The sequence below is a fragment of the Chionomys nivalis genome, chromosome 4 (assembly GCF_950005125.1).
Source record: "Chionomys nivalis chromosome 4, mChiNiv1.1, whole genome shotgun sequence".
Lineage (NCBI taxonomy): Eukaryota > Metazoa > Chordata > Mammalia > Rodentia > Cricetidae > Chionomys > Chionomys nivalis.
In genome coordinates this window covers 110,088,077-110,113,186 of record NC_080089.1, presented here as the reverse complement: position 1 = coordinate 110,113,186, position 25,110 = coordinate 110,088,077, and the positions used below count along the sequence as shown (strand labels likewise).

At 46.3% G+C, this 25,110-nt stretch overlaps 1 protein-coding gene across 5 annotated transcripts in view; it reads left to right on the top strand.

Moving 5' to 3' along the window:
- Positions 1 to 3,671: 3,671 nt before the first annotated feature.
- The window catches only part of Fbxl2 (F-box and leucine rich repeat protein 2), a 53,751-nt gene continuing 32,312 nt past the window's right edge, over positions 3,672 to 25,110 (top strand). For all 5 annotated transcript variants that reach the window (XM_057769016.1, XM_057769014.1, XM_057769017.1 and 2 more), the window contains exons 1-2: positions 3,672 to 3,738; positions 12,638 to 12,699. In XM_057769016.1, coding sequence (XP_057624999.1) covers positions 3,736 to 3,738; positions 12,638 to 12,699 — 65 coding nt within the window. In that variant the 5' untranslated portion in view covers positions 3,672 to 3,735. The remainder of the gene's footprint in view (positions 3,739 to 12,637; positions 12,700 to 25,110) is intronic.

The following is a 25,110-nucleotide window of genomic DNA, read 5'->3' as shown; positions in this document are numbered from 1 at the left end:
TCAAGATACAGATAATATACATATATATCTCTATATATAATATACATACATACTATATCTACAATTGTATCTATAGTGGGTATATGTGTGCCTGTTTGTGTGGTAACATGTGAGTGTATTTGCACACATGTGTGCATATGTACATGCATGTGGAGGCAAGAGGACATCCTTGGGTGTTCCTTAGGCATTGTTCACCTTGTTTTCGAAACAGGGCCTCACGTGGTGACTCACCAAGTAGCCAGCAAGCTCTGGGGACCTTTCGTCTCTGTTTTCACATCACTGGGATTACAGACAAAGGCCACTATGACCGACTTTTTTCTCTCTTAAACATGTGACCTAGGGATCAAACTCACATTTTCACGCTTGTGCGGCAAGCGCTTGACTGCCCGAGCCATCTCCCCAGCCTGTGAGGACATGTTTTTGTTGTTGTTTTGTCTTTTGAGACAGGGTTTCTCTTTGTAGCCCTAGCTGTTCTGGAACTCTCTGTAGACAGGCTGACCTTGAACTCACAGAAATCTGCCTGTCTGTGCCTCTCTCAACTGCTGGGATTAAAGGCGTGAATTCCCGGGTCGCATGTTTTTTAAGGTTGACTTGAGAATGTTTGTTAATGGATGGGAAGTGAGGTCAAAGGAAAAAAATAGACACCAAGGAAAATTTTTTCAGAACAATCAGGGAACAGTAGGAATGTCTGATGGAATTGGGAAGATGGGAAACCTTGGTTAGAGCTGAAAAGATGGTTTAAGAGCACTGGCTACTCTCCCAGAGGACCCAGGTTCAATTCCTAGCATCCATATGGCAGCTTACAACTGTTTGCAACTCCAGTTCCAGGGCATCTGATGTCTTCACACCAAGTTAAATAAATATTTTTTTTTGAAAAAGAACCTTGGGCCCTGTAAATTTGGGGACTCTGTCAGACATTCCAGGGGAGATGTCAGGTTCATTGTTGATTTTTGTTTTATCTATCTATTTTTTGTTTTTGAGATGGGGGTCTCATGAAGCTCAGACTGGCTTCAGACTTACTCCATAGCAACAGGAATGACCTTGAACTTCTGACCCTTCCACCTAGTGTGCATGAGTACCATAAAAAGCTTATGCAGCATTGAGGGTCGAAACCGGGTTTCCTGGCCGGGCGGTGGTGGCGCACGCCTTTAATCCCAGCACTTGGGAGGCAGAGGCAGGTGGATCTCTGTGAGTTCGAGACCAGCCTGGTCTACAAGAGCTAGTTCCGGGACAGGCTCCAAAACCACAGAGAAACTCTGTCTCAAAAAACAAAACAAAACAAAAAAAAAAAAAATACAATGAAAAAAAAAAAAAAAGAAACCGGGTTTCCTCCATGTTGGGCAAGCCCTCTACCAGCTGAGCCACAATCCCAGACCAAATGTTTCTTCCCCATCAGGTCCATGGGCAGCATCGGGGAATATCTACACTTTATTCAACCACATTAAAGGGCTGGAGAGACGGCTCAGCCATTAAAGGCTAGGTTCACAATCAACCACATTAAAAACATCCTACAGATTCCTGTCTCATTTACTGACTTAGAAGCTATGCGTATTAGGCACCATCAGTAATGGACCCGCAAAGATTATACATATTAATGTGTTTGCGTGTTGGAGATGGGAGGTGCCTCTCTATATTGCTCAGTCTTCCTTTGAACTCTGAACTCAAGGGGATCCTCCTGCCTCAGTCTCCCAAGTATTTCTTACTCCATCCACCTCAGTCACTGCACACCAGTTTAAGGAGAGTCTTTTTTTTTTTTTTTTTTTCTGAGACAGGGTTTCTCTGTTTAACAGCTTCTGGCTGTTCTAGAACACACTCTGCAGACCAGGCTGACCTCAAACTCATAGAGATCTGCCTGCCTCTGCCTTCTGAGTGCTGGGACTAGAGGGGTGCACCACCACTGCCTGGCAGGTAGTCATCTTTAATAGAAAAAAGTAGTTTATAGAACAAATGCATGTTTCGCTATGTATTTGAATGGAAGCATGCACACCAACAGATTAGAATAGCAGTTGAAGAGCCCAAGAAGAAGAATATAAAAATATAGATTCCAGAAATAAGAATGTAGAAATAAAGAAATGTAAACTTGTAAGCCTAGGAGAATGAGAGCAGGCTGTCAGCAGCTTAAGGATTAACTATTAACAGTGGGCTACTTTGCTTTACAGCCCATAGCTCTGTCTGCAAGGCTGAAGCGGCCCTCTGCAAACTGAGGGTCAGCTTTTAGAACCCCCCCTGACCACTCATGACCAGCAACTGACGTGAGCTGAGCTAACTTTTATTTTATTTTATTTTATTTTTTTTGGTTTTTCGAGATAGGGTTTCTCTGTGGTTTTGGAGCCCGTCCTGGAACTAGCTCTTGTAGACCAGGCTGGTCTCGAACTCACAGAGATCCGCCTGCCTCTGCCTCCCGAGTGCTGGGATTAAAGGCGTCCGCCACCACCGCCCGGCCCTGAGCTAACTTTTAAATGATGGGATGTACCTGACATTTTGGTTGTGCATTTTCCCATCCCCTTCCCTGCTACACAAAACAAGCAGTCTCTGGGGAGTGTAGAACTTTGGTAAATACCATCAGAAAGTGCCAGAAAAAGACAATGGGCAAAATGCATACACTAGTTGAACTAAAAAAGACCCTGTTAATGGAAATTGTAAAAAAAAAAAAAAAAAGCAATTTGTATCTAAGTTTTACCTTGAGATTGTAAAAATTCTTTTGTTCATGCCTAAAGCTTATTTCTTGCTATAAAAGGGGGAGTTCGGAAACAGCTCATTGCCACAGCCTTACAAATCCATCCCTGGCTGTGGTCTCAGCTGATAAGCTTTTTGTGCCCCATGGAGATTTTTTTTTTATTTTTAATTTTTTCCTGGAATAAAGTTTGCTTTGGTGGTCTGTCTTCCATCTTTGCCCGATCCTCATGGATCCGACACCAGACATGACATTTTCAGGTGTTGGGATTGATGTGGCTTAGTCACTGGTCTTTTGTTGTTGTTGTTGTTGTTTTGTTTGTTTGGGGAAACAGGGTTCCTCTGTGTAGCTTTGGAACTCGTCCTGGCACTAACTCTGTAGACCAAGCTGGCCTCGAACTCACAGAGATCCGCCTGTCTCTGCCTCCCCGAGTGCTGGGATCAAAGGCGTGCGCCATGGCCTCTTGGGTAATTGGACTTTGTTTTTCCAAGACAAGGTCTCTTGTACCTCAGGCTGAGCTCGAACTCTCTGTGGCTGAGGATGACCTTGGATTTCTGGCCCTCCAGCCCCTACCTCCCCGGTGCTGGGAGAACAGGAGTACACCCCCAGACTGGGTTTATGTGGCGCTGGGGGTGGAAGCTAGGGCTTCATGCACTCATGACAAGCAGTCTACCAACTAAGTGGTATTCCCAGCTCCAACAGTTTGGGTTTTTTGTTGTAGATTTTTTTTTTTTTTCCAGTAAAGAGAATCTACAAAGGTATCTTGCTCTGGACAGTGCATGGCTGGGTCACCTGTCGGTTGGGAGGGCGTCAAGGTGATGCAGCGATGATGGGAACGGCCAGGTGTGAAGCCCCAGACACCTAGGCCCCGCCTCAAAGCTGCGTGGGGCCAGAAGAAGTGGGCGGGCCTAAGGGCGCGCCTACAGATCACGTGGCGGATGCGGGCCAATGGCCGTCTCCGAGCCCACCTTGAGGCCGGGGCGGGGCGCCGGGCTGGCGTCACCAGGACAACGGGCGTCGCCGGCGCCGTGTGACTCCGGGCTGTGGGCGCGCTCGCGGCCATGGTGAGTTTGGGGCCCGCGCCTGCGGGGCGGTGGAGATGCTGGGCGCCTAGGGGAGGGTGCAGAGAAGAGCCACGGCCTGCTGGGCGGGGCAGGGCCGGGCAGGGCAGGGTCGGGCCGGGTGGGTGAGGCCGGGACGGGCAGGGCAGGGCAAGGCTCTTCGGACTGGTCCTGAAGGTGGAAAGCCCAGGTCCCCCGGTCCTGGATGCCTGAGGCACCGGGACGCCGTGCTCTCTGATGCTCCGTGTCTGAGTCACACACCCGGGACCTCTACTCGGTTGGCCACCCCGACGCCGTGACGCCGCTCGGCCCGAGCGTGCCCGGGAAGCCACCAGAGGGTGTGGTTGCATAGATGCCCACAGCCACACTCTTCAGTCTGCGTACTTGAAGCTGCTTTTAAGCAATGATGTCAATACCGTACCACACATTTGTTTCAAGTTCAGTGTCCTGTCGGGGCTCCTAGCACGAGGGGTTGGATGATTTAATGGGTGGCTTTGGAAGAGACCCTCTTACCCTCTTTTGTAACTGGACATTGAACTGGTATTTTTCCCCTTCTGAGTGCTGCACCTTCTGTGAGGGATTGAATGAATCTGTCATTAGTACATTGTAAACACCTTAAGCAGTTAGTTTTGCTCGATAAACTTGGAAGGCCGTGGGCATGTCACCTGGCCTCCATTAGCTTGTTTAAAGCCTTAATTGACTTGGCCTGTGTGCTGGTTCGAATGGGCAAGGTTTAGGTGTGGTTTCTTGAGAGGCCTCCAAAGATATAAAAGAAGTGGACTCCCTGAGTTCGTGACGCACCCTGGGAATAGACTACTGTTTGAGGGTTAGCTAATAGGGGACGTGCCTAATTTTAATAAATAGATCTCTAGGGGGCCGGTGAGATGGCTCAGTGGGTAAAGGCACTTGTTGCCAATCCTGACAACCCGCGTTCCGTACCCCTGACCCACGTGGTGGGAACAGAGAGTCCTATAAATTTTCCTCTGACCTCTATACAGGGCATGCCCTCCACATAAGTAATAAAATGTAAAAAAAAGTCACATGTTTACCATAAATAATTAGATGGATATTTGTTTGGCGTGTGTATGTGTGTATGCACACCCAAATGCATGTGTGTAGGTGCCGATGTGAAATCCAGAGGTCAGTGATTGGATGTCTTCCTCCATCCCTGTCCACTTTACTTTTGACAAGGTCTCACTGACCTGGAGCTCTGGGGATCTTTTCTCTCCTACCTATGGGCTCCCAGTAGCTGAGGTGACAGACACCATAGACAAGCTGGTGGTACTGCAGAGCGTCCTCTGTCCCTCTGAGATGCTGTGGAGTAGGAAGTGACGGGCTTTTCTTGTTTGGATGCGTTGGTTCTGAGCTGTCTGGAGTGATTGGCATCTTGTTCCAGCCTTGGGGTAGGTGCTGAAGAACAGTGGGCAGGCCTCACACTCCGGGCTCTGCATTCTTCCCCATAGCACAGCTGAAAGAGAAGGGATTAGTAGGCGAAGGCGCAGGCGCATGGATGTGTCCACGCTTCCGCCTCGGACAGCTCTGAGAGTTTGTCCGTCACCTCAGTTTGTGTTCAGGACTTGGCATCTGCTCTCTGTGGCTCACAGACCGGATGATTTACACGACGCCTTTTATGGCTCAGGGAGAAGCAGCAGTGTTTTATAAAAGTTGGTTTCTTCTCTTTGCTCGCCATTCTTCACCGTCTTTTTTTTTTTTTTATTTGGGCTCCTTCCTTCTCACCTCCTTTTTCTGTTCTCCCTATTTTTCTTCTGTGGCTGCTGTGTAAGACTTCCGGTGGTGGTTTTAACGTTAGCTGGTCTGGAACACACTGGATGTTGGAGTGTCTTCCCTTGGTGCCCGTTTTGTTGTTGTTTAATTCAGCTTATAAAATACATTTATGTTTTGAATTGTATGTCATATCATCATGTTTTTTCATTTTAATTCATTCTGCTGACTGTTTCCACGTATTCTGCACCCCACTTTCTGTTTTTGTCTGTCTATATATATGTGTATCTATATCTGTCTGTGTGTGTGTACACATACAAGGTAGATTTTTGTTATAGCCCTTGCTGTTCTAGAATTTACTATGTAGGCTAGGCTTGCTTTGAATTTGTGGTGATTCTCCTGCCTCAGCCTCCTGGGTACTGGGATTGCTGGCACCCATGCTCCTAACATAGCCTATGATAGAAAAATCTTAACTTCAAGGCCAACTTGGATAATTTAGAGAGATCTTGTCTGTCTGAAAATGAAAGGGGCTCATTGGTAGAGCACTTGCCTGGCATGCACAAGACCCACAGTCCCCATAGCACGAGGGGAGGGGCAGCTTGAGACCCACAACCCACTGCGAGGGGAGGGGCAGACTGAGACCCACAATTCACTGCAAGGGGAGGGGCAGACTGAGACCCACAATCCACTGTGAGGGGAGATACAAATTGAGACAGAAACTCTTACACAATGAGGCCTCTGTGCTCACTGATCATGAAAAGTAGGTTGTCTGGATTCCTGCTCCTGGTGTTGAGGTAGAGAATGATTTCAGTAACTCTCACACCTTTCTTCCATAGAGCCAAGTTCTAGGCCAATCACATTGAATTCCCACACCTCTCCACCGTCCCCATGGAGATTGACTTTACTATACATATTTAGTAGAGCTAGATTAAGTGCCTTGCCTAGATAGTAGCTGGTCAGTGGCGAAGTAAGGATTTAACATCACTCGGTTGTTCTCCAAAGCCTATGACCTTAACCTTCACACCAAGGCCTTCAAACTGTAGTATGTGCCGCACTAAGAGTAAGAATCTCAGAGGGAGCTGGAGAGATGCCTCAGTGGTTGGGGCTCCTCCAAATCTCAGAGGGAGCTGGAGAGATGCCTCAGTGGTTGGGGCTCCTGCAGAGGACTCAGGTTCTTTTCCCAGCACCCATGTGACTGCTCACAGGTGTCTGTCACTCTGGTCCTTGAGGGTCTGACCCCTCTTCCGGTCTCTGCAGCCACCAGGCATGCAAGTGGTACACACACATACATGCTCACAAAACACCCACGTATGCAGAATAAAAAAGGAAAAAGAATTGCGAAGGACCTGGGTTTGGTTCCCAGGACCTACGTGGCAGCTCACAACTGCCTATTACTCCAGGTCCAGAGAATCTGTTGTCCTTTCTGGCCTCCTGGGGCACTGTACACATGTGCCACACATTCATACAAATGTATACACATACACACAAAATAAAAGTAAATCTTAAAGAATTTCAGTGTTTAGGGACTGGAGAGATGGCTCAGTGGTTAGGAGCACTTGCCCTTGCGGAGGACCTGAGTTTGCTTCCCAGCACCCACATGGTGACCCACAGTCATCCTCTTACCCCTGCAGGCACCAGGCATGCGCGTGGTGCACATACATACAGGGAATGTGCTCAGATAAAATAAGTCTAAAGATATAAAGAAGAATCTCAGTGTCTTATCATCTGAACAGCGGAAGGCTGACTTCCCCCTCTTCTCTCTCTGACAAACTGTCTATTAATATCGTCTGATGACAGCTTGCAGGATTAGTTCTGGTTTTGTTTACACGTCTTTGTGTACTCGGTTTGCTCCCGGCTCTACGATGGCCTGTCTTCTGCAGGATGTGTCTAGATAGTCACGGCTGCTGAAGGCTCCAGAGTGCACCGTCCCTCTCCTGTTCAGAAGACAGCACCCTCCCCTCCCCCAGGTCCCCTTCCTTCCACTGCCTTCGTCCACCATGGAGGGGAGGGGGTGTCCTTTTTAGGGCTCGGCTTTCAGCAATTGGTGTTTCTCAGCAGTCTGACCAGGTTTGAATCTGCAGTAATTGCCGCCCGCTGCGAGAATGCATCTCCGAAGCCAGCAGCAGCGCCGATTTGCGGCACATGTTTGGAAGGGAGTCTGATGGACACATCATCTCCCGTAGAACAGTTGTAGTGGGTCTCCACTAAGACCTGTGGTCGCCTCAGCCACATGCTGTTTTTTTGTTGTTTTGAAATTTAGTTTTACTTTTCTGTCTGTGTATCTCTGTGTGTGGGTATGTGGACATGAGCCTGGATGCCTTAGAAAGCCAGAAGAGGGCACTGGGTCCCCTGGAGCTGCAGTTAACAGGCAGTTGTAAGTTTTAAGGTTTGTTTTGTTTGTTGAGACGGGGGTTGTACTGCTGACCTCAAATTCACAGCCTCTGTCTCTCAAGTGCTGAGATTAAAGGCATGTGCCATCACTGGGCTGTTTTCATTATGTGTTTTGGCACTGTCTCATGTATTGCAGGCTGGCCTTGAGCTTGCTGTGTAACTGAGAATAACCTTAATGTTCCGATGCCCACACCTTTACCTCCCAAATGCCAGGGTTAAGAGGCTGACCAGTTTACAGTGGGCTTTGGTGAAAACCAGGGCACAGACAAAACACTCGGTCAGCTGAGGTGCACCCCCTGTTTGTTTATGAGATGGGTTTTACTATGATGCCCAGGCTGGTCTCAGAATCATGATTTAAGTGAATCCTTCTGCCTCACCCTCCCAAGTAGCTGGGACTACAGCCATATAACATCACACCCAGCTTCTTTGCCAGTTCTTTCCTTGGGCTGTTGTTTTATGTGTGAGTGTGTCATGAGGTATGTACACACGAGTGTGAGCATGCACGTTTTTGTGCATGTAGAGCCCAGAGCAGGGTGTTGAGTGATTGTCACTCTGCGCCTTATTGCCTTGAGACAGGGTCTCACACCGAACCTAAAGCTCACCATTCAGCCTGGCTAGCTGGACAGTGAGATCTTGGGGTTTACCTATCTCCAACACCACCCTCCCCAAAGCTGGAGTTACTGGCATGCTCATCCTTGGGTGGTTTCTTACATGGGTGCTGGGGATTTGAACTAGGTCCTCATGCTTCCTGCACAAGTGGCGCACCCACTGAGCCTCTCCCCAGCACTAGCTTGCCTTTTTATTGTTGAGAGGTCTTTGATGTGTCCTGGGATCTCCTTCATGGCCTTTGCAAATTTTTATGAGTGTTTATTGGTTTCCGTCTCTCTCTCTGTTCCCCCCATCCCACCCCTGCTCCTGCAGGGTCTCCCTATGTGGCCTGGAACTCCCAGTATAGGCCAGTGGGGCTTCAAATGTGTGGCAGTCTCCTGCCTCTGTCTCAGAAGCGCTGGCGCTACTGGAGGGAGCTCCGCCGCACACAGCTCCTTTTCACTTTCTGAATGGTGCCCTTTGTATCAAGGAGGTATTCTCTTAATGAAGTTCACCTTACCTACGTTAATTTGATTGTCTGTGGTTTTGGTATCATAGTTTAAAACCATCACAGAGCCCACAGCACAAGGGCTGCAGTTGTTGGTCCGTGTTTACATCACACGCCTCCACTTGGAGTGAGTTCCGTGTGGTGGAGGTAAAGTCCAGCCCCATGGTTCTCATGAGGACCCCATCGTGCTGCACATTTCTTCAAAAGGCTTTTCACCATTTAAATCAATGGCTCCTGGTTATAAGAGTTTGTCTCTGAGTTGGTGTATGGTGGGCCATGGTGGTGCACAGCTTTAATCCCAACACTCGAGAGGCAGAGGCAGGCGGATCTCTGTGAGTTTGAGGCCAGCGTGGTCCACAAAAGCTAGTTCTGGGACAGGCTCCAAAGCTACAAGGGAACTCTATCTAGAAAACCAAACCAAAACAAAAGCCAAAAATCCTGAAATAGAGTTTGTTTCTGGGCCTTCAGTCCTATTCACTTCGTTCTTAATCATGCCTCCCGCCGCCCAGACCCAAAATAATCACACAAAAGCTATATTAATTAAAATCCTTGATCTATTAGCTCAGGCTTCTTATTTACTAACTCTTACATCTTAAATTAACCCATTCCTATTATTTTGTACTTTACTACAAGGCTCATGGTTTACCGGTAAGGTTCTGGGGCAGGCATCTTACTCCTTCAGTAGCTACATGCGTCTCCTCATCTCCACCTTCTTTTCTCCTCTGTCTCTGCTTGGAGTTCCCGCCTTGCTCTCTTCTGCACTGCCACAGGCCCAAAGCAGCTTCTTTATTCATTAACCAGTAAAAGCAGCACATATTCAGAAGGACTTCCCACACCAGACTTCAGAATTTCAGTTACTGTAGCTTTCTAGTTAAAACCTTACATTTTTAGGGCTGGAGAGATGACTCATTGGTTAAGATTGCTCCTTTAGAGGACCTGAGTTTAGTTCCCAGCACCCATGCCCACTCACAACTCCTGTAACTCCAATTCCAAATGGTCTGATGCCTCTGTGGGTACTGCACACACAGTTACATACCATCGCAGTGAAGAGGCACCATGGGCACAACAACTCTTTTTTTTTTTTTTAAATATTTATTTATTTATTTATTATGTATACAATATTCTGTCTGCATGTAAGCCTGCAGGCCAGAAGAGGGCATCAGACCTCATTACAGATGGTTGTGAGCCACCATGTGGTTGCTGGGAATTGAACTCAGGACCTCTGGAAGAGCAGTCAGTGCTCTTAACCACTGAGCCATCTCTCCAGCCCAACAACTCTTAAAAAGGAAAACATTGGGGGCTGGAGAGATGGCTCAGTGGTTAAGAGCACTGACTGCTCTTCCAGAGGTCCTGAGTTCAATTCCCAGCAACCACATGGTGGCTCACAGCCATCTATAATGAGACCTGGCGCCCCCTTCTGGCTTGCGGGCATACATGGAAGGAATGCTGTACACATAATAAATAAATAAATATTTAAAAAAAAAAAGGAAAACATTGAATTGGGGCTAATGGTTTAGAAGTTTAATCCATTGTTGTTATGGTGGGAAGCATGGTGGCAGGCATTCCAGACACGGTGCTAGAAAAGCAGCTGAGAGTTCTACATCTGGATTGGCAGCAGCAGGAAGAGAGAGTAACACAGTCCACCCTCAATGATGTGTTTCCTCCAACAAGGCCACACCTCCAAATAGTGCCATTCCCTATAATCCTGTGGGGACCATTTTCATCCAAATCACCACACACACAGATATGTAAGTTTGAATAAAGAGTTAAAAATCAACATTAAAGTATTTTAGTTGCATGTGTGTGTGTACATGCACATGTGTGTGTGTGCGCGCGCGTGATGCATGCGTGTGTGTGTGTGTGTGTCTGGGCTCAAGCAATCGCTCCACATCAAGCCCTGCAGCAGCTGAGATGTATGTGCTCCTGTGCCTAGCCATAGAGCAAATGTTGAGATCAGGAGGACTGAGCTCTCTGACTTTTCCAGGCCTGTGTTAGCTACTTTGGGTCCCTTGTATTTTCACGAGCTTGAGCTCTAGAGCGGATGGTGGGAGCTGCAGGCCTGCGCAGCAGTTTTGGGCTGCTGGCTTGCAGTCACTATGGTGAGTGTGGAGTCTGTCAGTTCATTTCGTATAATCAGTTTCTCTCAGCAGTTCTGAAGTAATTTTCTTTCCTTTCCCTTCCCTCCCCCATCTCATTTTTTCTTCTTGTTTGGATGTTCTGGGGTAGAGCCTCACTTTGTAGGTCAGGCTGATATCTTTTATGTCCCAATCTTCCTGCCTCAGCCTCTAGAGTGCTGAATTGCAGGCATAACCACCACTCCCAGCACCCAGTAAAGCAAAATTTCTTTTTCCCTTTGTGTTGTGTGCACACATTCACATGGGTGTGTGGGTGAGATATATGCTATGGTAAAAGTAAAATGCTGCGGATCCCAGAGTGGCTGCAGCGGGCAGCCCTGTGTGACTTGTCTCTTAAAGGGACAAGCAGGCCATTGCAATATATACCTCTGTGGGTGTGTGATGTATGCCTCTGTGTATTTATGTGTGTGTGTACGTTGGTGTGTGTGCTGTATACCTCTGTGTATTTATGTGTGTGTGTACATTGGTGTGTGTGATGTATGCCTGTGCACACGCAAGTAGAGGCCCGTGGAGGATGTCAGTAGCCTCATCACATCCACCTTATTCCCTTGAGACAGGGTTTTTCACTGAACTTGACGCTCACTGGTTCAGCTAGGCTGGCTAATGAGCTGGAATCTAGTATCAGCCAGTGCTGGCGTTACAGACGCTCACAACCATGCCTGACTTTTTTATGTGGGTTCTGGGATTCAAACTCTGGCCTTCTGTTTGCACAACCAGCCATCTGACCTATTGAGCCATCTCTCCAAACCCAGAATGCAATTTCAGCAATGGAATTCTTACATATATATAAAATTTGTCAGATTCATTTTTGAGTACTTTATTCATTTTAATGCCATTATAAATTTGATTGCTTTTAAAATTCATTTCCAAGTTGTCCATTTCTAGTATATAGAAATGTATTTTCATGAAGCTGGAGAGATGGCTCAGCAGTTGAGAGCCCCGGCTGCTTCTACAGAGAACTGGAGTTCAGTTCCCAGGGCCCACTTTGAGCAGACAGCTCACAGCTGCCTGTAACTCCAGCTCTAGGAGATCCGACACCCTCTTCTGGCCTCCTAGAGCGCTGTGCTCAGATGTGCACACACATAACTAAAAATAACTCTTTAAAAGTGTAACATTCTGTTTTTATAAATGTGTGGTCTTATGAACTCTTTGATGAGTTGTGGTATGCGTTGTGGCTTTCTGGAATTGTCTCTACACAGCCCCATGTCATCTGTGTCTTCTGTTTCTCTTTCTCTGTGTTCTCACCGGAGCCTCCAGTACAATGCAGTGCACGAATGGCTGTGTTGCCATCTTAAAAAGATTTATTTTATTCATTTTAATTGTGTGTGTGTGTTTGTTGGAGTTGGGGTGGTAGATGCACTTGTGTGCTGGTGCCGTGGAGGCCAGGGGTGTTGTGAGCCCCCTGACATGGGTGCTGGACACGGAATTCCAGTCGTGAAGGTTTTCATTTTTCAGTAGGACAGTAAGTAGTGCTGCTGTGACCCGGTATAAAAACGTGATTTAGTTTTTTTCATACATTAGCTGAAGAACTGTTGTACAGTTTCTCTCTCTCTTGCAGGTTTTCTCAAACAACGATGATGGCCTTATCAACAAAAAGTTACCCAAGGAGCTGCTCTTAAGGTAAGTGCATGCGTGTTAGAGAGCTCAGGTTTGGCTCAGGCCTCCAGTTGCAAAACCGCCTCTGTCTTGGTGTAGTCCTGAGCGAGGAGGGTCAGAGCCTGGCTGACGTTCTGGTGTTGTTTTATAGAATGCCGCTCAGCTTGTTCCTAAGGCTTCCTTGGTCTACTCCAGAATGTACTAAGTATGAAATCATCTTATAATGTGATACATACTGTGGCAGTCGTCAGCAGGTGCCCGTGTTGGATATGAATAGATAATTATAAATCAATTAAATCAACTCGGGGAAAGGTTATTGCTATAGCTGTGGGCTCTTGGGATTGCAGTGTTTTTGGCATTTTCCAAGAGATGAGACATTCAGCAGTCACAAGAGATGTGTAGTTATGATATCCTTACCAAGCAGCCAGTGTGCTGTTTCCCCAGGTACTGAGGAGCAAAGGGACATCTGTGTACTGCCGTCATTTTAGAGTCTGCAGGTGACACTGGGCCACTAGGCCCTGCGATATTTTTTTTGATTCTGCAGTTATTGACTGTTAGTTGTGGAGGCTGTCACGTCTTAATTCTTTACAAACAATTGACTTACGTACATGTGACAGTTTTTGAGTGGCATTTCCAAACCATTGCCAATATTCCACAAAACAAGAAGCAGGTGCTAATCTAAGGATGGCCGTTTCTTTGGTACAGCTGTGTCTTAGAGTCTGAAAGGCTGGTGTGCATAACTATAGCTGGAGTGGGGCACTGTTGACAGAAAGTTTGTGACACTGTAGAAGATGCTTATGTCTAGAGAGAGATGGGGCACACGAGCCTACTCCCTGGCTATACTACTTTTTTTTTGTTTTTTTTTTTTTGAAACAGGGTTTCTCTGTAGCTTTGGAGCCTGTCCTGGAACTAGCTCTGTAGACCAGGCTGGCCTTGAACTCACAGAGATCCGCCTGCCTCTGCCTCCCGAGTGCTGGGATTAAAAGCGTGCGCCACCACCGCCCGGTTTGAGACTCATTCTTTTTAAGTTACATCTATTTGTTTGGGACAGACACACGCACGGGTGTGATTCAGTGCGCCTGTGGAGGTCAGAATCTCCTCCTGTCACGTGGGTCGTCAGCCTTGGCAGGCGCCATCACTCGCCAAGCCATCATGTCAGCCTTTTCTTCTGGAGTAAATGCTGCTAGGCCTCCTCTCCTGCCAGACCACATTAAACTTTTTCTCTTGAGTCAGTCGGGGTGAGAACTTAGCTTCTTGTGTAGTGAACGCATTTTATTGGCCCCGGAGTGTTGTCTTTGGGGGTTGTCTGACATTGATATCACTAGTGCTTCCCACTTAGTTGATAAAAATACTGACCGAGGCAGAACTGTATGGGAAGGGCTGTTTGTACTTTATCCCAATAAAATAAGAGAATCATCTTCGGCATTTTGACCTTTTTCAACTCAAAACTGGTGACAGAGAAGGACTGGATAGCACAAACTGAGAAGGGCTTCAGAAAACGGAGGAGCCATCGGATCCAGAGCAGACGGTTGTCAGTGAGCACTGCAGGGGCCGTGGTCCAGGCAGTGCCTCTAGCCTCAGCCCGAGGGCTCGTGGAGCACAGGCCTCCGGCGGCTGTGTGAGCCCCAGCCAGCTCAGACAGCCAACATTAGTCATTCAGCCCTGGGCTGTGATTAAACTCCACCCTCACAAGTGCTGCTGGTGTTTGTGACTCAGGGCCACTGGCTTCCTTTTCCCCTTGTGCTAGGGTTAGCTTTTATGCTCAGCCACGAAGTGGTTTCTATTTGCTGATACAAGGGAATGAAAGTCAAAATAGGGGATTCTGCCACTCTGTGGTCATGCGGTCTCTGAACCCGGCTTAGAAGTTAGTTCTTTTGGTTGTCTTTCTGTGGAACCCACCGCTGAGCCAACTATGGGCCGAGTGTCACAGACATTCTGGAATTGTTTGGTCATTGCAATGACAGTCTTGGTTGAGAGATGAGAAAATCTAGAAGAATGAGTGTGTGGAAGACAGTGGGGAATAGGGAGCCTGGAGTAGAAAGTGGTGGGAGCCTGAGCCAGGTGCCAGGCCCAGGCCCAGCCGGGAGAAGACCATAAGGACACAGGATTCCTCTCCTTTTGATCTCCATGCTCTTTTGTTTTGTTTTTAAAGATTTATTTTGTTGTTGTTTTTAATCATATGTGTTTGTGCCTATGTGGGTGTGTGCATGTGAGTGCAGTGCCTGCAGTGTCCAGAAGAGGGCACACTGGATCCATGGAGTTGTGGTTGTAATCTGCCTGGTGTGGGATCCCGAGAACTGAGCTCGGGTCCTCTGCGAGAGCAATGCACCCTCTTACTCACTGAGCCAGCTCTCCAGTCCGATCCACTACCCCATCCCCTTAATCTTTGAATGAAGAGTAACCCAGGAAGAATTAAGCTCTGGAAAAATGTGATAAAGTGGGTTCTGAACATTTTTTTTTTTTTTTTTTTTTTGGTTTTTCGAGACGGTTTCTCTGTGGCTTTGGAGCCTGTCCTGGAACTAGCTCTGTAGACCAGGCTGGCCTCGAACTCACAGAGATCCGCCTGCCTCTGCCTCCCAAGTGCTGGGATTAAAGGCGTGCGCCACCACCGCCCGGCGGTTCTGAACATTTCTTAAGCAAACATTTGGTACTCTCAATCTGCTGATAAACCCAACTTCCTCTGTGCCCCTCATTTTTGGCAACATCCACTTAGTGCTAGCTTGTCTCTGCCAATAAATAAATTAGGCCAGGCCTGGTGGTGCACCCCTTTGATCCCAGCACTTGGGAGGAAGAGGCAGATGGATCTCTGTGAGTACTAAGTCGGCTAGGGCTACACGATGAAACTTTGTTTTTTTAAAAAAGGAAGCTGGAGAGTGATGGCACACATCTTTAATCCCAGCACTTGGGAGGCTGAGCCAGGCGGTTCTCTGTGAGTTCAAGGCCAACCTGGTCGGGCAAGTGAGTTCCACAACAGCCAAGACTGATTCACAGAGAAACCCTGTTTAATAACCCCAAAGTGGGACTGCAGCTGTGATAGGGGCTCAGAGGTAAAGGGCTTGCTGTGCAAGCATGGAGACCTGAGCTTGGACAAACATCTGGACATGTGGTATACACCTGTACCCCAGTGCTGAGGAGCTATGACAGGAGGATCCTGGGACTTCACTGGCTGGCCAGCCTTGCTAATATGGTGAGCCTTAAGTTCAGTGAGAGACCCTGTCTCAAAAAAAAAAAAAAAATTGAGAGGAGACTAAGGAAAGACCCCTCAATGTCAACCTCTGACCTCATGTGCCCACATGAATGTGCATGCACACACATGCACACATGCATACACAGGTGCACACAGCATGCACACAGAGGATAGCAATCCACAGTGTATCAGTTGTTGTGAACATGGAGGTTGTGGTCATTAGGTATAGCTTTCGAGTGGTGCACAAGGCTCATCTGTCAATCATTTTTTAAAATGAGTTGCCGCTTGAGAGCAAATATCCATCACATTTTCTTGAGCGTTCAGGTGTCCACACTCCTGTTCTTATTTTGGAACTAGTCAGAGCAATTACAATTTTATTTTTAAAATTTTTTTTTAAAATATTTATTTATTTATTATGTATACAATATTCTGTCTGTGTGTATGCCTGCAGGCCAGAAGAGGGCACCAGACTTATTACAGATGGTTGTGAGCCACCATGTGGTTGTCGGGAATTGAACTCAGGACCTTTGGAAGAGCAGGCAATGCTTTTAACCTCTGAGCCATCTCTCCAGCCCCTATTTTTTAAAATTTTTAAATGTATTTATTTATTTTGAGACAGGGCTTCTCTGTGTAGCTTTGGCTATCCTAGAACTCACTCTGTAGACCAGGCTTCCCAGAACTCAGAGATCTGCCTGCTTCTGCCTCCCAAGTGCTGGATTAAAGGTGTGCGCCACCACCACCTGGCAGCGATTGAAGTTTTTAAATACTGCTGTAAGAAGTCTTACGGGTCAAAACTACCTCTAGACAACTGGAGAGTTATACAGGTTTGCCAAGTGTTAAGCTATTTCTGCAGCAGACTTTGCCTTCTTAGCGAGTGGCCTTCCTCTCAGCTCTCCTTTCTCAGCAGAACTCTGCAGGACCCGGCTCCTTAGGAGAGTGCCACAAAGTCCCAGTCTCCTGAGCCCTTATTTTTGTCTCAGTTCAGTGATGACTTTCTAGGTTTGCTCCTTTGACTTTGTGTTAGATCGTCCTATGATGGCAAAAGCAGCTGTACTAATCTTGTTGGATTCCTAGTCATCTTTAGTACATGGTAGGATTCACACATGCCAGACAGGCACCCTGACTAACCACTAAGCCATCATCATCTTTTTGTCTCTTAATTTCACTTCTTTTTTTAAAAAAATATTTATTTATTAAGTGTACAGTATTCTGTCTGCGTGTATGCCTGCAGGCCAGAAGAGGGCACCAGACCTCATTACAGATGGTTGCTGGGAATTGAACTCGGGACCTTTGGAAGAGCAGACAGTGTTCTTAACCTCTGAGCCATTTCTCCAGCCCCTTAATTTCACTTCTTGGTTCTTGTTTGGAGATGCTGTGTGCACAGATGTGCATGTGGGGGGGGGCTAGTCTTGAACTTACTATCTTCCTGCCTCTGCATCCTGAAAACCAGGATCTACTAGAAAAAAACAGTGTTTTCCCCTCATCTAGTGATTTTTATTGATATTTTTCGGAATACTTATTATTTCACATATTTCTTCCATGTATTTTGTTATTAAGTTTATACAACTTGACTTTTTCTTTTCTTTCTGATGTAGGATTCCTCTCTGTATGCTGTGAATATCATTGGTTAATAAAGAAGTTGTGTTGGGCCTGTGATAGGGCAGCATAAAGCTAGGCAAGGAAAACTAAACTGAATGCTGGAAGAAAGAAAGCAGAATCAGGAGATGCCATGGAGCCACCAGAGGAGAATGATGCAAGCCGCCAGCTAGAACCTTGCCTTGCTGGTAGGCCATGAGCCTCATGGTAAAATATAAAACAATAGAAATGGGTTAATTTAAGAGATAAGAGTGAGCTAGAAAAAAAAAAGTGAGCTAGAAATATGCATAAGCCAATAGGCCAAGCAGTACTGTAATTAATACAGTTTCTGAGTGGTTATTTCAAGTCTGGGCAGCTGGGAACAAACAAGCCAGCTCCTACAACAAATTGGCGCTCTAACATGTACTAGCTACATCCACATAAAACCTAAAAACTTAAAAAGTAATTTTAGACACAAAAGAACAGAGTTAAGTATGGGTTCTTGGTAGCCAGCATTTTGCTGGTGGTGTGCCCAGCTCCTCTGAGAGGTCTTTCTGATTCAGCAGGAGCAGGTAAAACAACTATGCTGTTTCAAAATGGCAGCACAAACCACTCTGGCTCTTTCAGGAGACCGAGCACTTGAATGACGTTTGTGGGCCCGGGTGCTTGTATGCCCACTTGGGACCAGGAGGAAAGTAGCTGAGACCATGCCCATGGCTCAGTGCTCCCCTCCTGGGCAGGCAGCAAAATCAGGTCTGCTAGGCATACATAGGCAGGAGAGTGTGGCAGATTCCCGCCGCCATACACAGAAATATTTCCAGGACGTGCAGTGTGCTACGTGGCAGATTTAGCTTTCAGTCAGATAAAAAGGGTTTATATGCTGCATGGTACGCCCCAGAGTTGAGGTGCTGAGGACGGCTCCCACTGGGCAGTCTCAGAGGCAGTACACATTTCCCCCATGTTGGACTTGGCTGAGCCAACAGGCAGAGCCTTGTTGGCCCTAGCCACGCCTACTTAAAAAAAAGGTGCTTCTGGTCAGAAAATAATTACAGATACACAATAAAGACAGATTCAGATAAAAAAGACCTCTAAATGGATCACAGTGTTGGATAAATGTTCAGAGGCTTGGGAGAGAGAGGAAAAAGAGTATAGAGAGTTATAAAAAGAAGTAAATGGTTTTTAAAAAATAAAGCAAAGTCTTTAAGAGACAGAGTGCAGACAGTCATAGATTAAAAGGAGTAAAGAAAGATAAGCCACGTAAAGATGGAATATTCACAGAGAGTTTGTATTATGTATATTATTGTGTTTTCTTTGAATTTTTTGACTGCAGAGAGACATTTGATTCTAGGGACCGGGCAGGGCAGAAACCTTTGCCAATAAATGGTGCCAACTTGGCAACTGAATCCACTTTAAACCTGAGAGAGTTTGGGAAGTAATTCTGGACACAAAAGAACAGAGTTAAGCATGGCTTCTTGGTAGCAGCATTTTCTTGGATGGGCTCTGTTTACTAGAGGCAAATAAATGCGTCTCATTTAAGAGAGGTTTCCTGACTCAGCTTTAGCTACAAAAACCTTGTTGCTGTTTTAAGAGGACCCGCCAGCAAACACTTCAATGTTGTTTATGAATAGCTGACAGCATGCTTCTTGGTGGCTGCATGGACTTTGAAACTCCATAGAGTTGTGGCAGTAAACATGGCTCCCACCAGTACCTCTGCCATGAGGCTGACTCTCAGAAAGCTAAGGAATGGGGTGGATCCAGTCGTCAAAGCCACAGCTTTAATCCTAGCCACATGGCTTAGCAAATTAAAGACTCATGTGGTCAGAAAAAGAGAGATATACAGTTAAGATAGATTCAGAATATGAAAACCTTTAAATGGTTGATAGTGTATTTAAAAATATAGGTAGGTTTGGGAAAGAAAAGAAAAATGATAAAGTGCTTAAAATAAAAAAAGAAAGAAAGAGAGTAGGTAGCTGTGGTGGCACACACCTTTAATCTCAGCACTTGGGAAACAGAGGCAGGAGAATCTCTGTGAGTTCAAGGACAAGCTGGTCTACAGAGTGAGTGCCAGAACAGCCAAAGATATAGAGAGAAACCTAGTCTCAAAAACCAAAAATTAAAAATAAAAATAAAAGAAATAGAGTTTAAAATAAAGCCAGGTAAAGTTGAAAAATACACAGAGTCTGGATACTGTATGTTATTGTGTTGTCTTTAAATTGTTTGATGGCTGAAGGAGCAAAAACTGTTAAAAAAAACATTTGATTATAGATGCTGCTGGATTAATTCAACAAATATATTTTGAAAATGCCTTGACTTCAAAAATTTTTTTTTGTTTGTTTTTTGAGACAGGGTTTCTCTGTGGTTTTGGAGCCTGTCCTGGAACTAGCTCTTGTAGATCAGGCTGGTCTCGAATTCACAGAGATCCGCCTGCCTCTGCCTCCCAAGTGCTGGGATTAAAGGTGTGCGCCACCACCGCCCGGCTTTGACTTCAAAATTTAAGTCAAAAGATATGTTGCTTTAGAGAAGAGGTTTTGATTTTGTTTCCATAGGAAATAAGAGGCTGTGATTTCATTCTGGGTTAAGAAAAATCAGGTTTGGTCAAGGAAGGCCCCACTGAGGAATCTCCATTAGGAATGGATGGCCCAGATGTCTGAGTTCTACATCCAGAACAGTTTGAAGACTGCTGGCTGAAATGATCAAGCCTCACAGAATATTTCATCAGGACTTGACCAAAATTCTAAATTTTCTTTAGGTCCCCATAAGATTATCAGTGTCCCGAGTCAGCAGGAAGTAGCCTGGAAAATGGACTATGGGTATTTTTCTTTGTTTAGAGTGTTGGCTACAAGTTGTATGGATAATGGTCTGGAGAGGAAAAACTAAACAAAGGAGGTTAGACTAAGATTCTTGTTTTGAAAACAAAAGGGGGGTGCTGTGGGACAATGGCCTGGTACCCTGTCACTTGTATTGTTTTAATAAAATGCTGATTGTCCAGTAGCCGGGCAGGAAGTAGAGGTAGGGTGACCAGAAGAGGAGAATGCTGGGAAAAGGAAAAGCTCAGTCCACTGTCATAACCCAGACAGAGGAAGCAAGATGAAGACACCTCACTGATAAAAGGTACCAAGCCACATAGCTGACACAGACAAGAATTATGGGCTAATTTAAGATATAAGAGTTAATTAATAAGAAGCCTGAGCCAACCAGTTTATGATCAATGTAGACCTCTGTGTTTCTTTGGGACTGAATGGCTGCAGGACTGGGCAGGACAGAAACCTCTGTCAACATCTTTTTTTTTCTTTTGCCTTTTTTTTGGGGGTGGGGGGGTGTTTCAAGACAGGGTTTCTCTGTAGCTTTGAAGCTGGTCCTGGAACTAGCTCTTGTAGACCAGGCTGGTCTCGAACTCACAAAGATCTACCTACCTCTGCCTCCCGAGTGCTGGGATTAAAGGTGTGTGCTACCACTGCCAGGCTACAACCTGACTTTTTCTACACACCTTTCACCCATGCATTAAAGACTTTCTTGGGGGGGGGGGATGATGGCCCAGTGGTTAGGAACACAAACAGCTCTTGCAGAGAATTCTCAGCCCTCCAGTCATAACCACCTATACCTCCAGTTCCACCTACTGGACTCCATAGGCAAGTGCATTCATGTATCCATACATAAGACACATATGCAAACATGTGACTAAAATAAAAATAAATTGTTTAAAAACAAAACAACTGCTTACTCTTGGCTCTCACATAGCTCAGTGATCCACACCTTTCCTGTCCTTGGGGACTCTGTTGTATGTCCTTTGTCACTGTGGGAGTGGTGTCATCCAGACTAGCCGAAGAGGGCTTACATGGATTTTCCACGCTGTCACTCTCTCTCTTGGTTTATGAGTTGCAATTTTAGCCGTATCTGTCAGTGTGACACTTTAAGATCTGACTAGTTCCCTCGGATTGTGTGCTCTTTCCTTCAACTCTTTCTGTGTTTCCTCAGCTTCTGTGTTGTCCTTTTGTTTTTGATGCTTAGTCTCCCGAATATTCCTGAGGAAAGGTGTGGGAGAAACATTGTCCTAAGTCCCTGTATGTCCTTTTTCAATCTTACAATGATGAAATGCCGTGATCAAAATAGACTTGGGAAGTGAGTATAGGAACTCAGGCAGGGCAAGACCTGGGAGGCAGGAACCAAAGCTGAGACCATGGAGGGTGCTGCTTACTGGCTTGCTCCCTGTGGCTTGCTCACTAGCTTGCTATCTTAGAGAACCCAGGACTGCCTTCACAGGGCACCACTACCCACAGTGGGCTGGGTCCTCCCGTTAATCAAGAAAGCGCTTGCACACAGGACAGTCTGACAGAGGCATTGTCTCGAGATTCCCTCTTCCCCAGGTGACTCTAGCTCATGTTAACTTGACAAAAGACCAGCGAGCATTGTCACCTTGTGTCATTTACATTGAAAAGCTAGCCCAGCGCATATTAAACTGGTTCATATTTCCTATTCCTGGTTAATTTAGATATGTTACTCTGTTTTCTTGATATCGTCACGTTAAGGGATGAAAACAGTCCTGGAGTTAAGACCAACGGTGACCCCAAACTTGAATCTCCACTGCTCTTTCTGTGTCTTTCTTCTGTCTGTAGCTTGGTTACTGGCCTGTCCTTAGCCTGTCGTGTGTGTGTGTGTGTGTGTGTGTGTGTGAGAGAGAGAGAGAGACACACACACACAGAGAGAGACAGAGAGAGAGAGATCTGTCTTCCCATGCCATGTGTCCCTGTGTCAGTGTGTATATGTGATCTGTCTTCCCATGCCATCATGTGTCCCTGTGTCCCTGTCCCTGTGTGATCTGTCTTCCCATGCCATCATGTGTCCCTATGTCTCTGTGTGTGTGTGATCTGTCTTCCCATGCCATGTGTCCCTGTGTGTGTGTATCATGTGTCTCGTGTGTGTGTGTGTGATCTGTCTTCCCATGTCCCCGTGTCAGTGTTGTGTGATCTGTCGTCCCATGCCATATGTGCCCCTCTAGTGTCCCAAAGGCCTTCACTCTGTATTTGTTGAGCAGCACAGAAAACACGGTATGGAATAGTCATGAGTAGGGTACTTCTTTCTCCCCTCTCTCCCAAGATAGGTGTAGCCCTGGCTGCCCTGGAACTCACTCTGTAGACCAGGCTGGCCTCAAACTCACGGAGATCCACCTGTCTCTGCCTCTCAAGTGCTAGGATTAAAGGCCTGCACCACCACCACCCGGCCTTTAACAGGAAAAGAAGTTACTCTCCTTACCCAAGCTGACACAGAACAACACTTGAAATGGCAAATGAATGTTATCTACCTATAGCCACATGTTGCTTCCAGCACTTGTGGGGTACTTGTTTAAGATTGCATTAAATCCTCTTTTCCATCTTCCTCTCGGAGAGGCAGCTTCGCTTCTGCCTCTCTCCCCCCCTTCTCTGTCTCTTTCTCCTCTCTCTGCCCCCCCTTCACCCTTCCCCCTCCATAACCCCCTGAATAAATATTCAGCCTCACTCTGAAAAAAAAAAAAAAAAGATTGCATTAAATCTGTTGGCTGTTTTCAGCAGATGATGCAGTGCACACATATACACATAATTCTTTATGGAAGAATACAGAGTTGAAGAGTAAAGCAGGCCAGGCGGTGGTGGCGCACACCTTTAATTCCAGCACTCAGGAGGCAGAGGCAGGCGGATCTCCATGAGTTTGAGCCCAATCTGGTCTACAGAGTGAGTTCCAGGACAGCCAGGCTGTTTGTTACACAGAGAACCCTGTCTCAACATCCCCCCCCCCAAAGATATTTTTTTATGTGTGCAAGTGTGTGCCAGAAGAGGCTGCCAGATCTCCGAGAACTAGAACTACAAGTGTCTGAGCTGCCTGATGTGGGTGCGGGGACCTGAACTCAGGTCCTCTGGGAGAGCAGCCAGTGCTTTTAACCACTGAGCCATCTCTCCAGCTTCTATTTCTTTCTTTCTTTCTTTCTTTCTTTCTTTCTTTCTTTCTTTTTTTTTTTTTTTTTTGGTTTTTCGAGACAGGGTTTCTCTGTGGTTTTGGAGCCTATCCTGGAACTAGCTCTTGTAGACCAGGTTGGTCTCGAACTCACAGAGATCCGCCTGCCTCTGCCTCCCGAGTGCTGGGATTAAAGGCGTGTGCCACCACTGCCTGGCCTATTTCTTTTGTATGGATGTGTGTTGGGTGGGGATGCACCACCATGTGCATGTGGTAGTCAGAGCTGTGCTCCTTCCTTAGGTTACTGTCACTGTGATGACAACATGGCCAAGTGCAGCTTGGGGAGGAAAGGATGGGTTTCACTCACAGGTCCACATCAGAGTCCATCATCAAAAGGAGTAGGGCTGGAACCTGGAGGCAGGAGCTGATGCAGAGACCATGGAGGGCTCTGCTTAACTGGTGCGCTCATTGTGGTTTGCTCGGGCTCACTAGCCCAGGGATAACACCACCCATGATGGGCTGGGCCTTCATCAATCACTAATTAAGGAAATGCTCTATAGGGTTGCTTACTACCTGATCTTATGGAGACTTTTTTTTCCTTATTTACATATATGGTGGTTTGATCTGCATGTATGTCTGTGAATCACATGCATGCAGGGCATTAGATTCCCCTGTGACTGGAGTTACAGATGGTTGTGAGCCATCGTGTGGGTGCTGGGAATTGAACCCAGGTCCCCTTGAAGAGCAGCAAGTGCTCTTAACCCCTGAGCTAACTCTCCCGCCAACTCTCCAGCCCCATGGAATCCTTTTCTTAAACAAGGTTCCCTCCTCTTGGGCACTGGTGATGCTCGCCTTTCATCCCAGCTCTCAGAGGACTTCAGCTTGTGTCGAGTTGACAAACTATCTATCCAGCGTAGAGGACAGCTACAGGAGCTGCTGCTTTTCATCCACCATGGTTCTGGGGATGAAACTCGGGACTTTGAGCATGGCAGCTGAGCCATCTCAGAAGCCCACGGTGTCCTGAACAAACCTGTAACATGAGCAGGCTTCCTGGAGATAGTCCTAAGTAACTAAGAGCAGGTCTCTGGGCAGCGGTGATAAAAGGGAGAGAGTGGATTCTTTTTCCATGTGCCCGAGGGAAGAGAAGCCCAGAACTGTCTTCCTGAGCTAAATTATAAGATGTAATAATGATAAGTTGTAATTCGTGTAGCCAATTGGCAATTCTTCAAAAAACAAAACACAAAATAACCACACAGTGGTCATTCCTGTCTTGGGCACACTGTAGCCCCGCGTGTCCCCGCAGCCTGCGTGACCTGGCAGTGGGCGCTCGTCCTCCCTGCACTGCGTTTCCTGTGCATGCAGGTAAGGTTGGATCTACAGATGAGCAGAGTGAATAGCAATAGCTAGTAGTAAGACAGATAACAATTCACTAATAAAAGTTACGTGAACTCATGTTCATCCCAACACTTACAAGGCAGAGGTACTTTAAGGCCAGCTTAGTCTATGTAGTGTGGCCTTGTCTCAAAAGAAAACAAAAAATTACACAAACTTAAAATTGTTTATTTCTGGAATTTTTTTCATTTAATATTTTGAGATCACAGTTTGCCGTGCCAAAATTGAAGCTGCAAAAAAGTCAAAGTACATGATCAAAACAATTAAAAATGCCAACAGTTACATGTACACAAATAGTCATAGCAGAATTGTTCATAAGAGCCAAAATGAGGAATTCCAGATGTCCATCACAGATG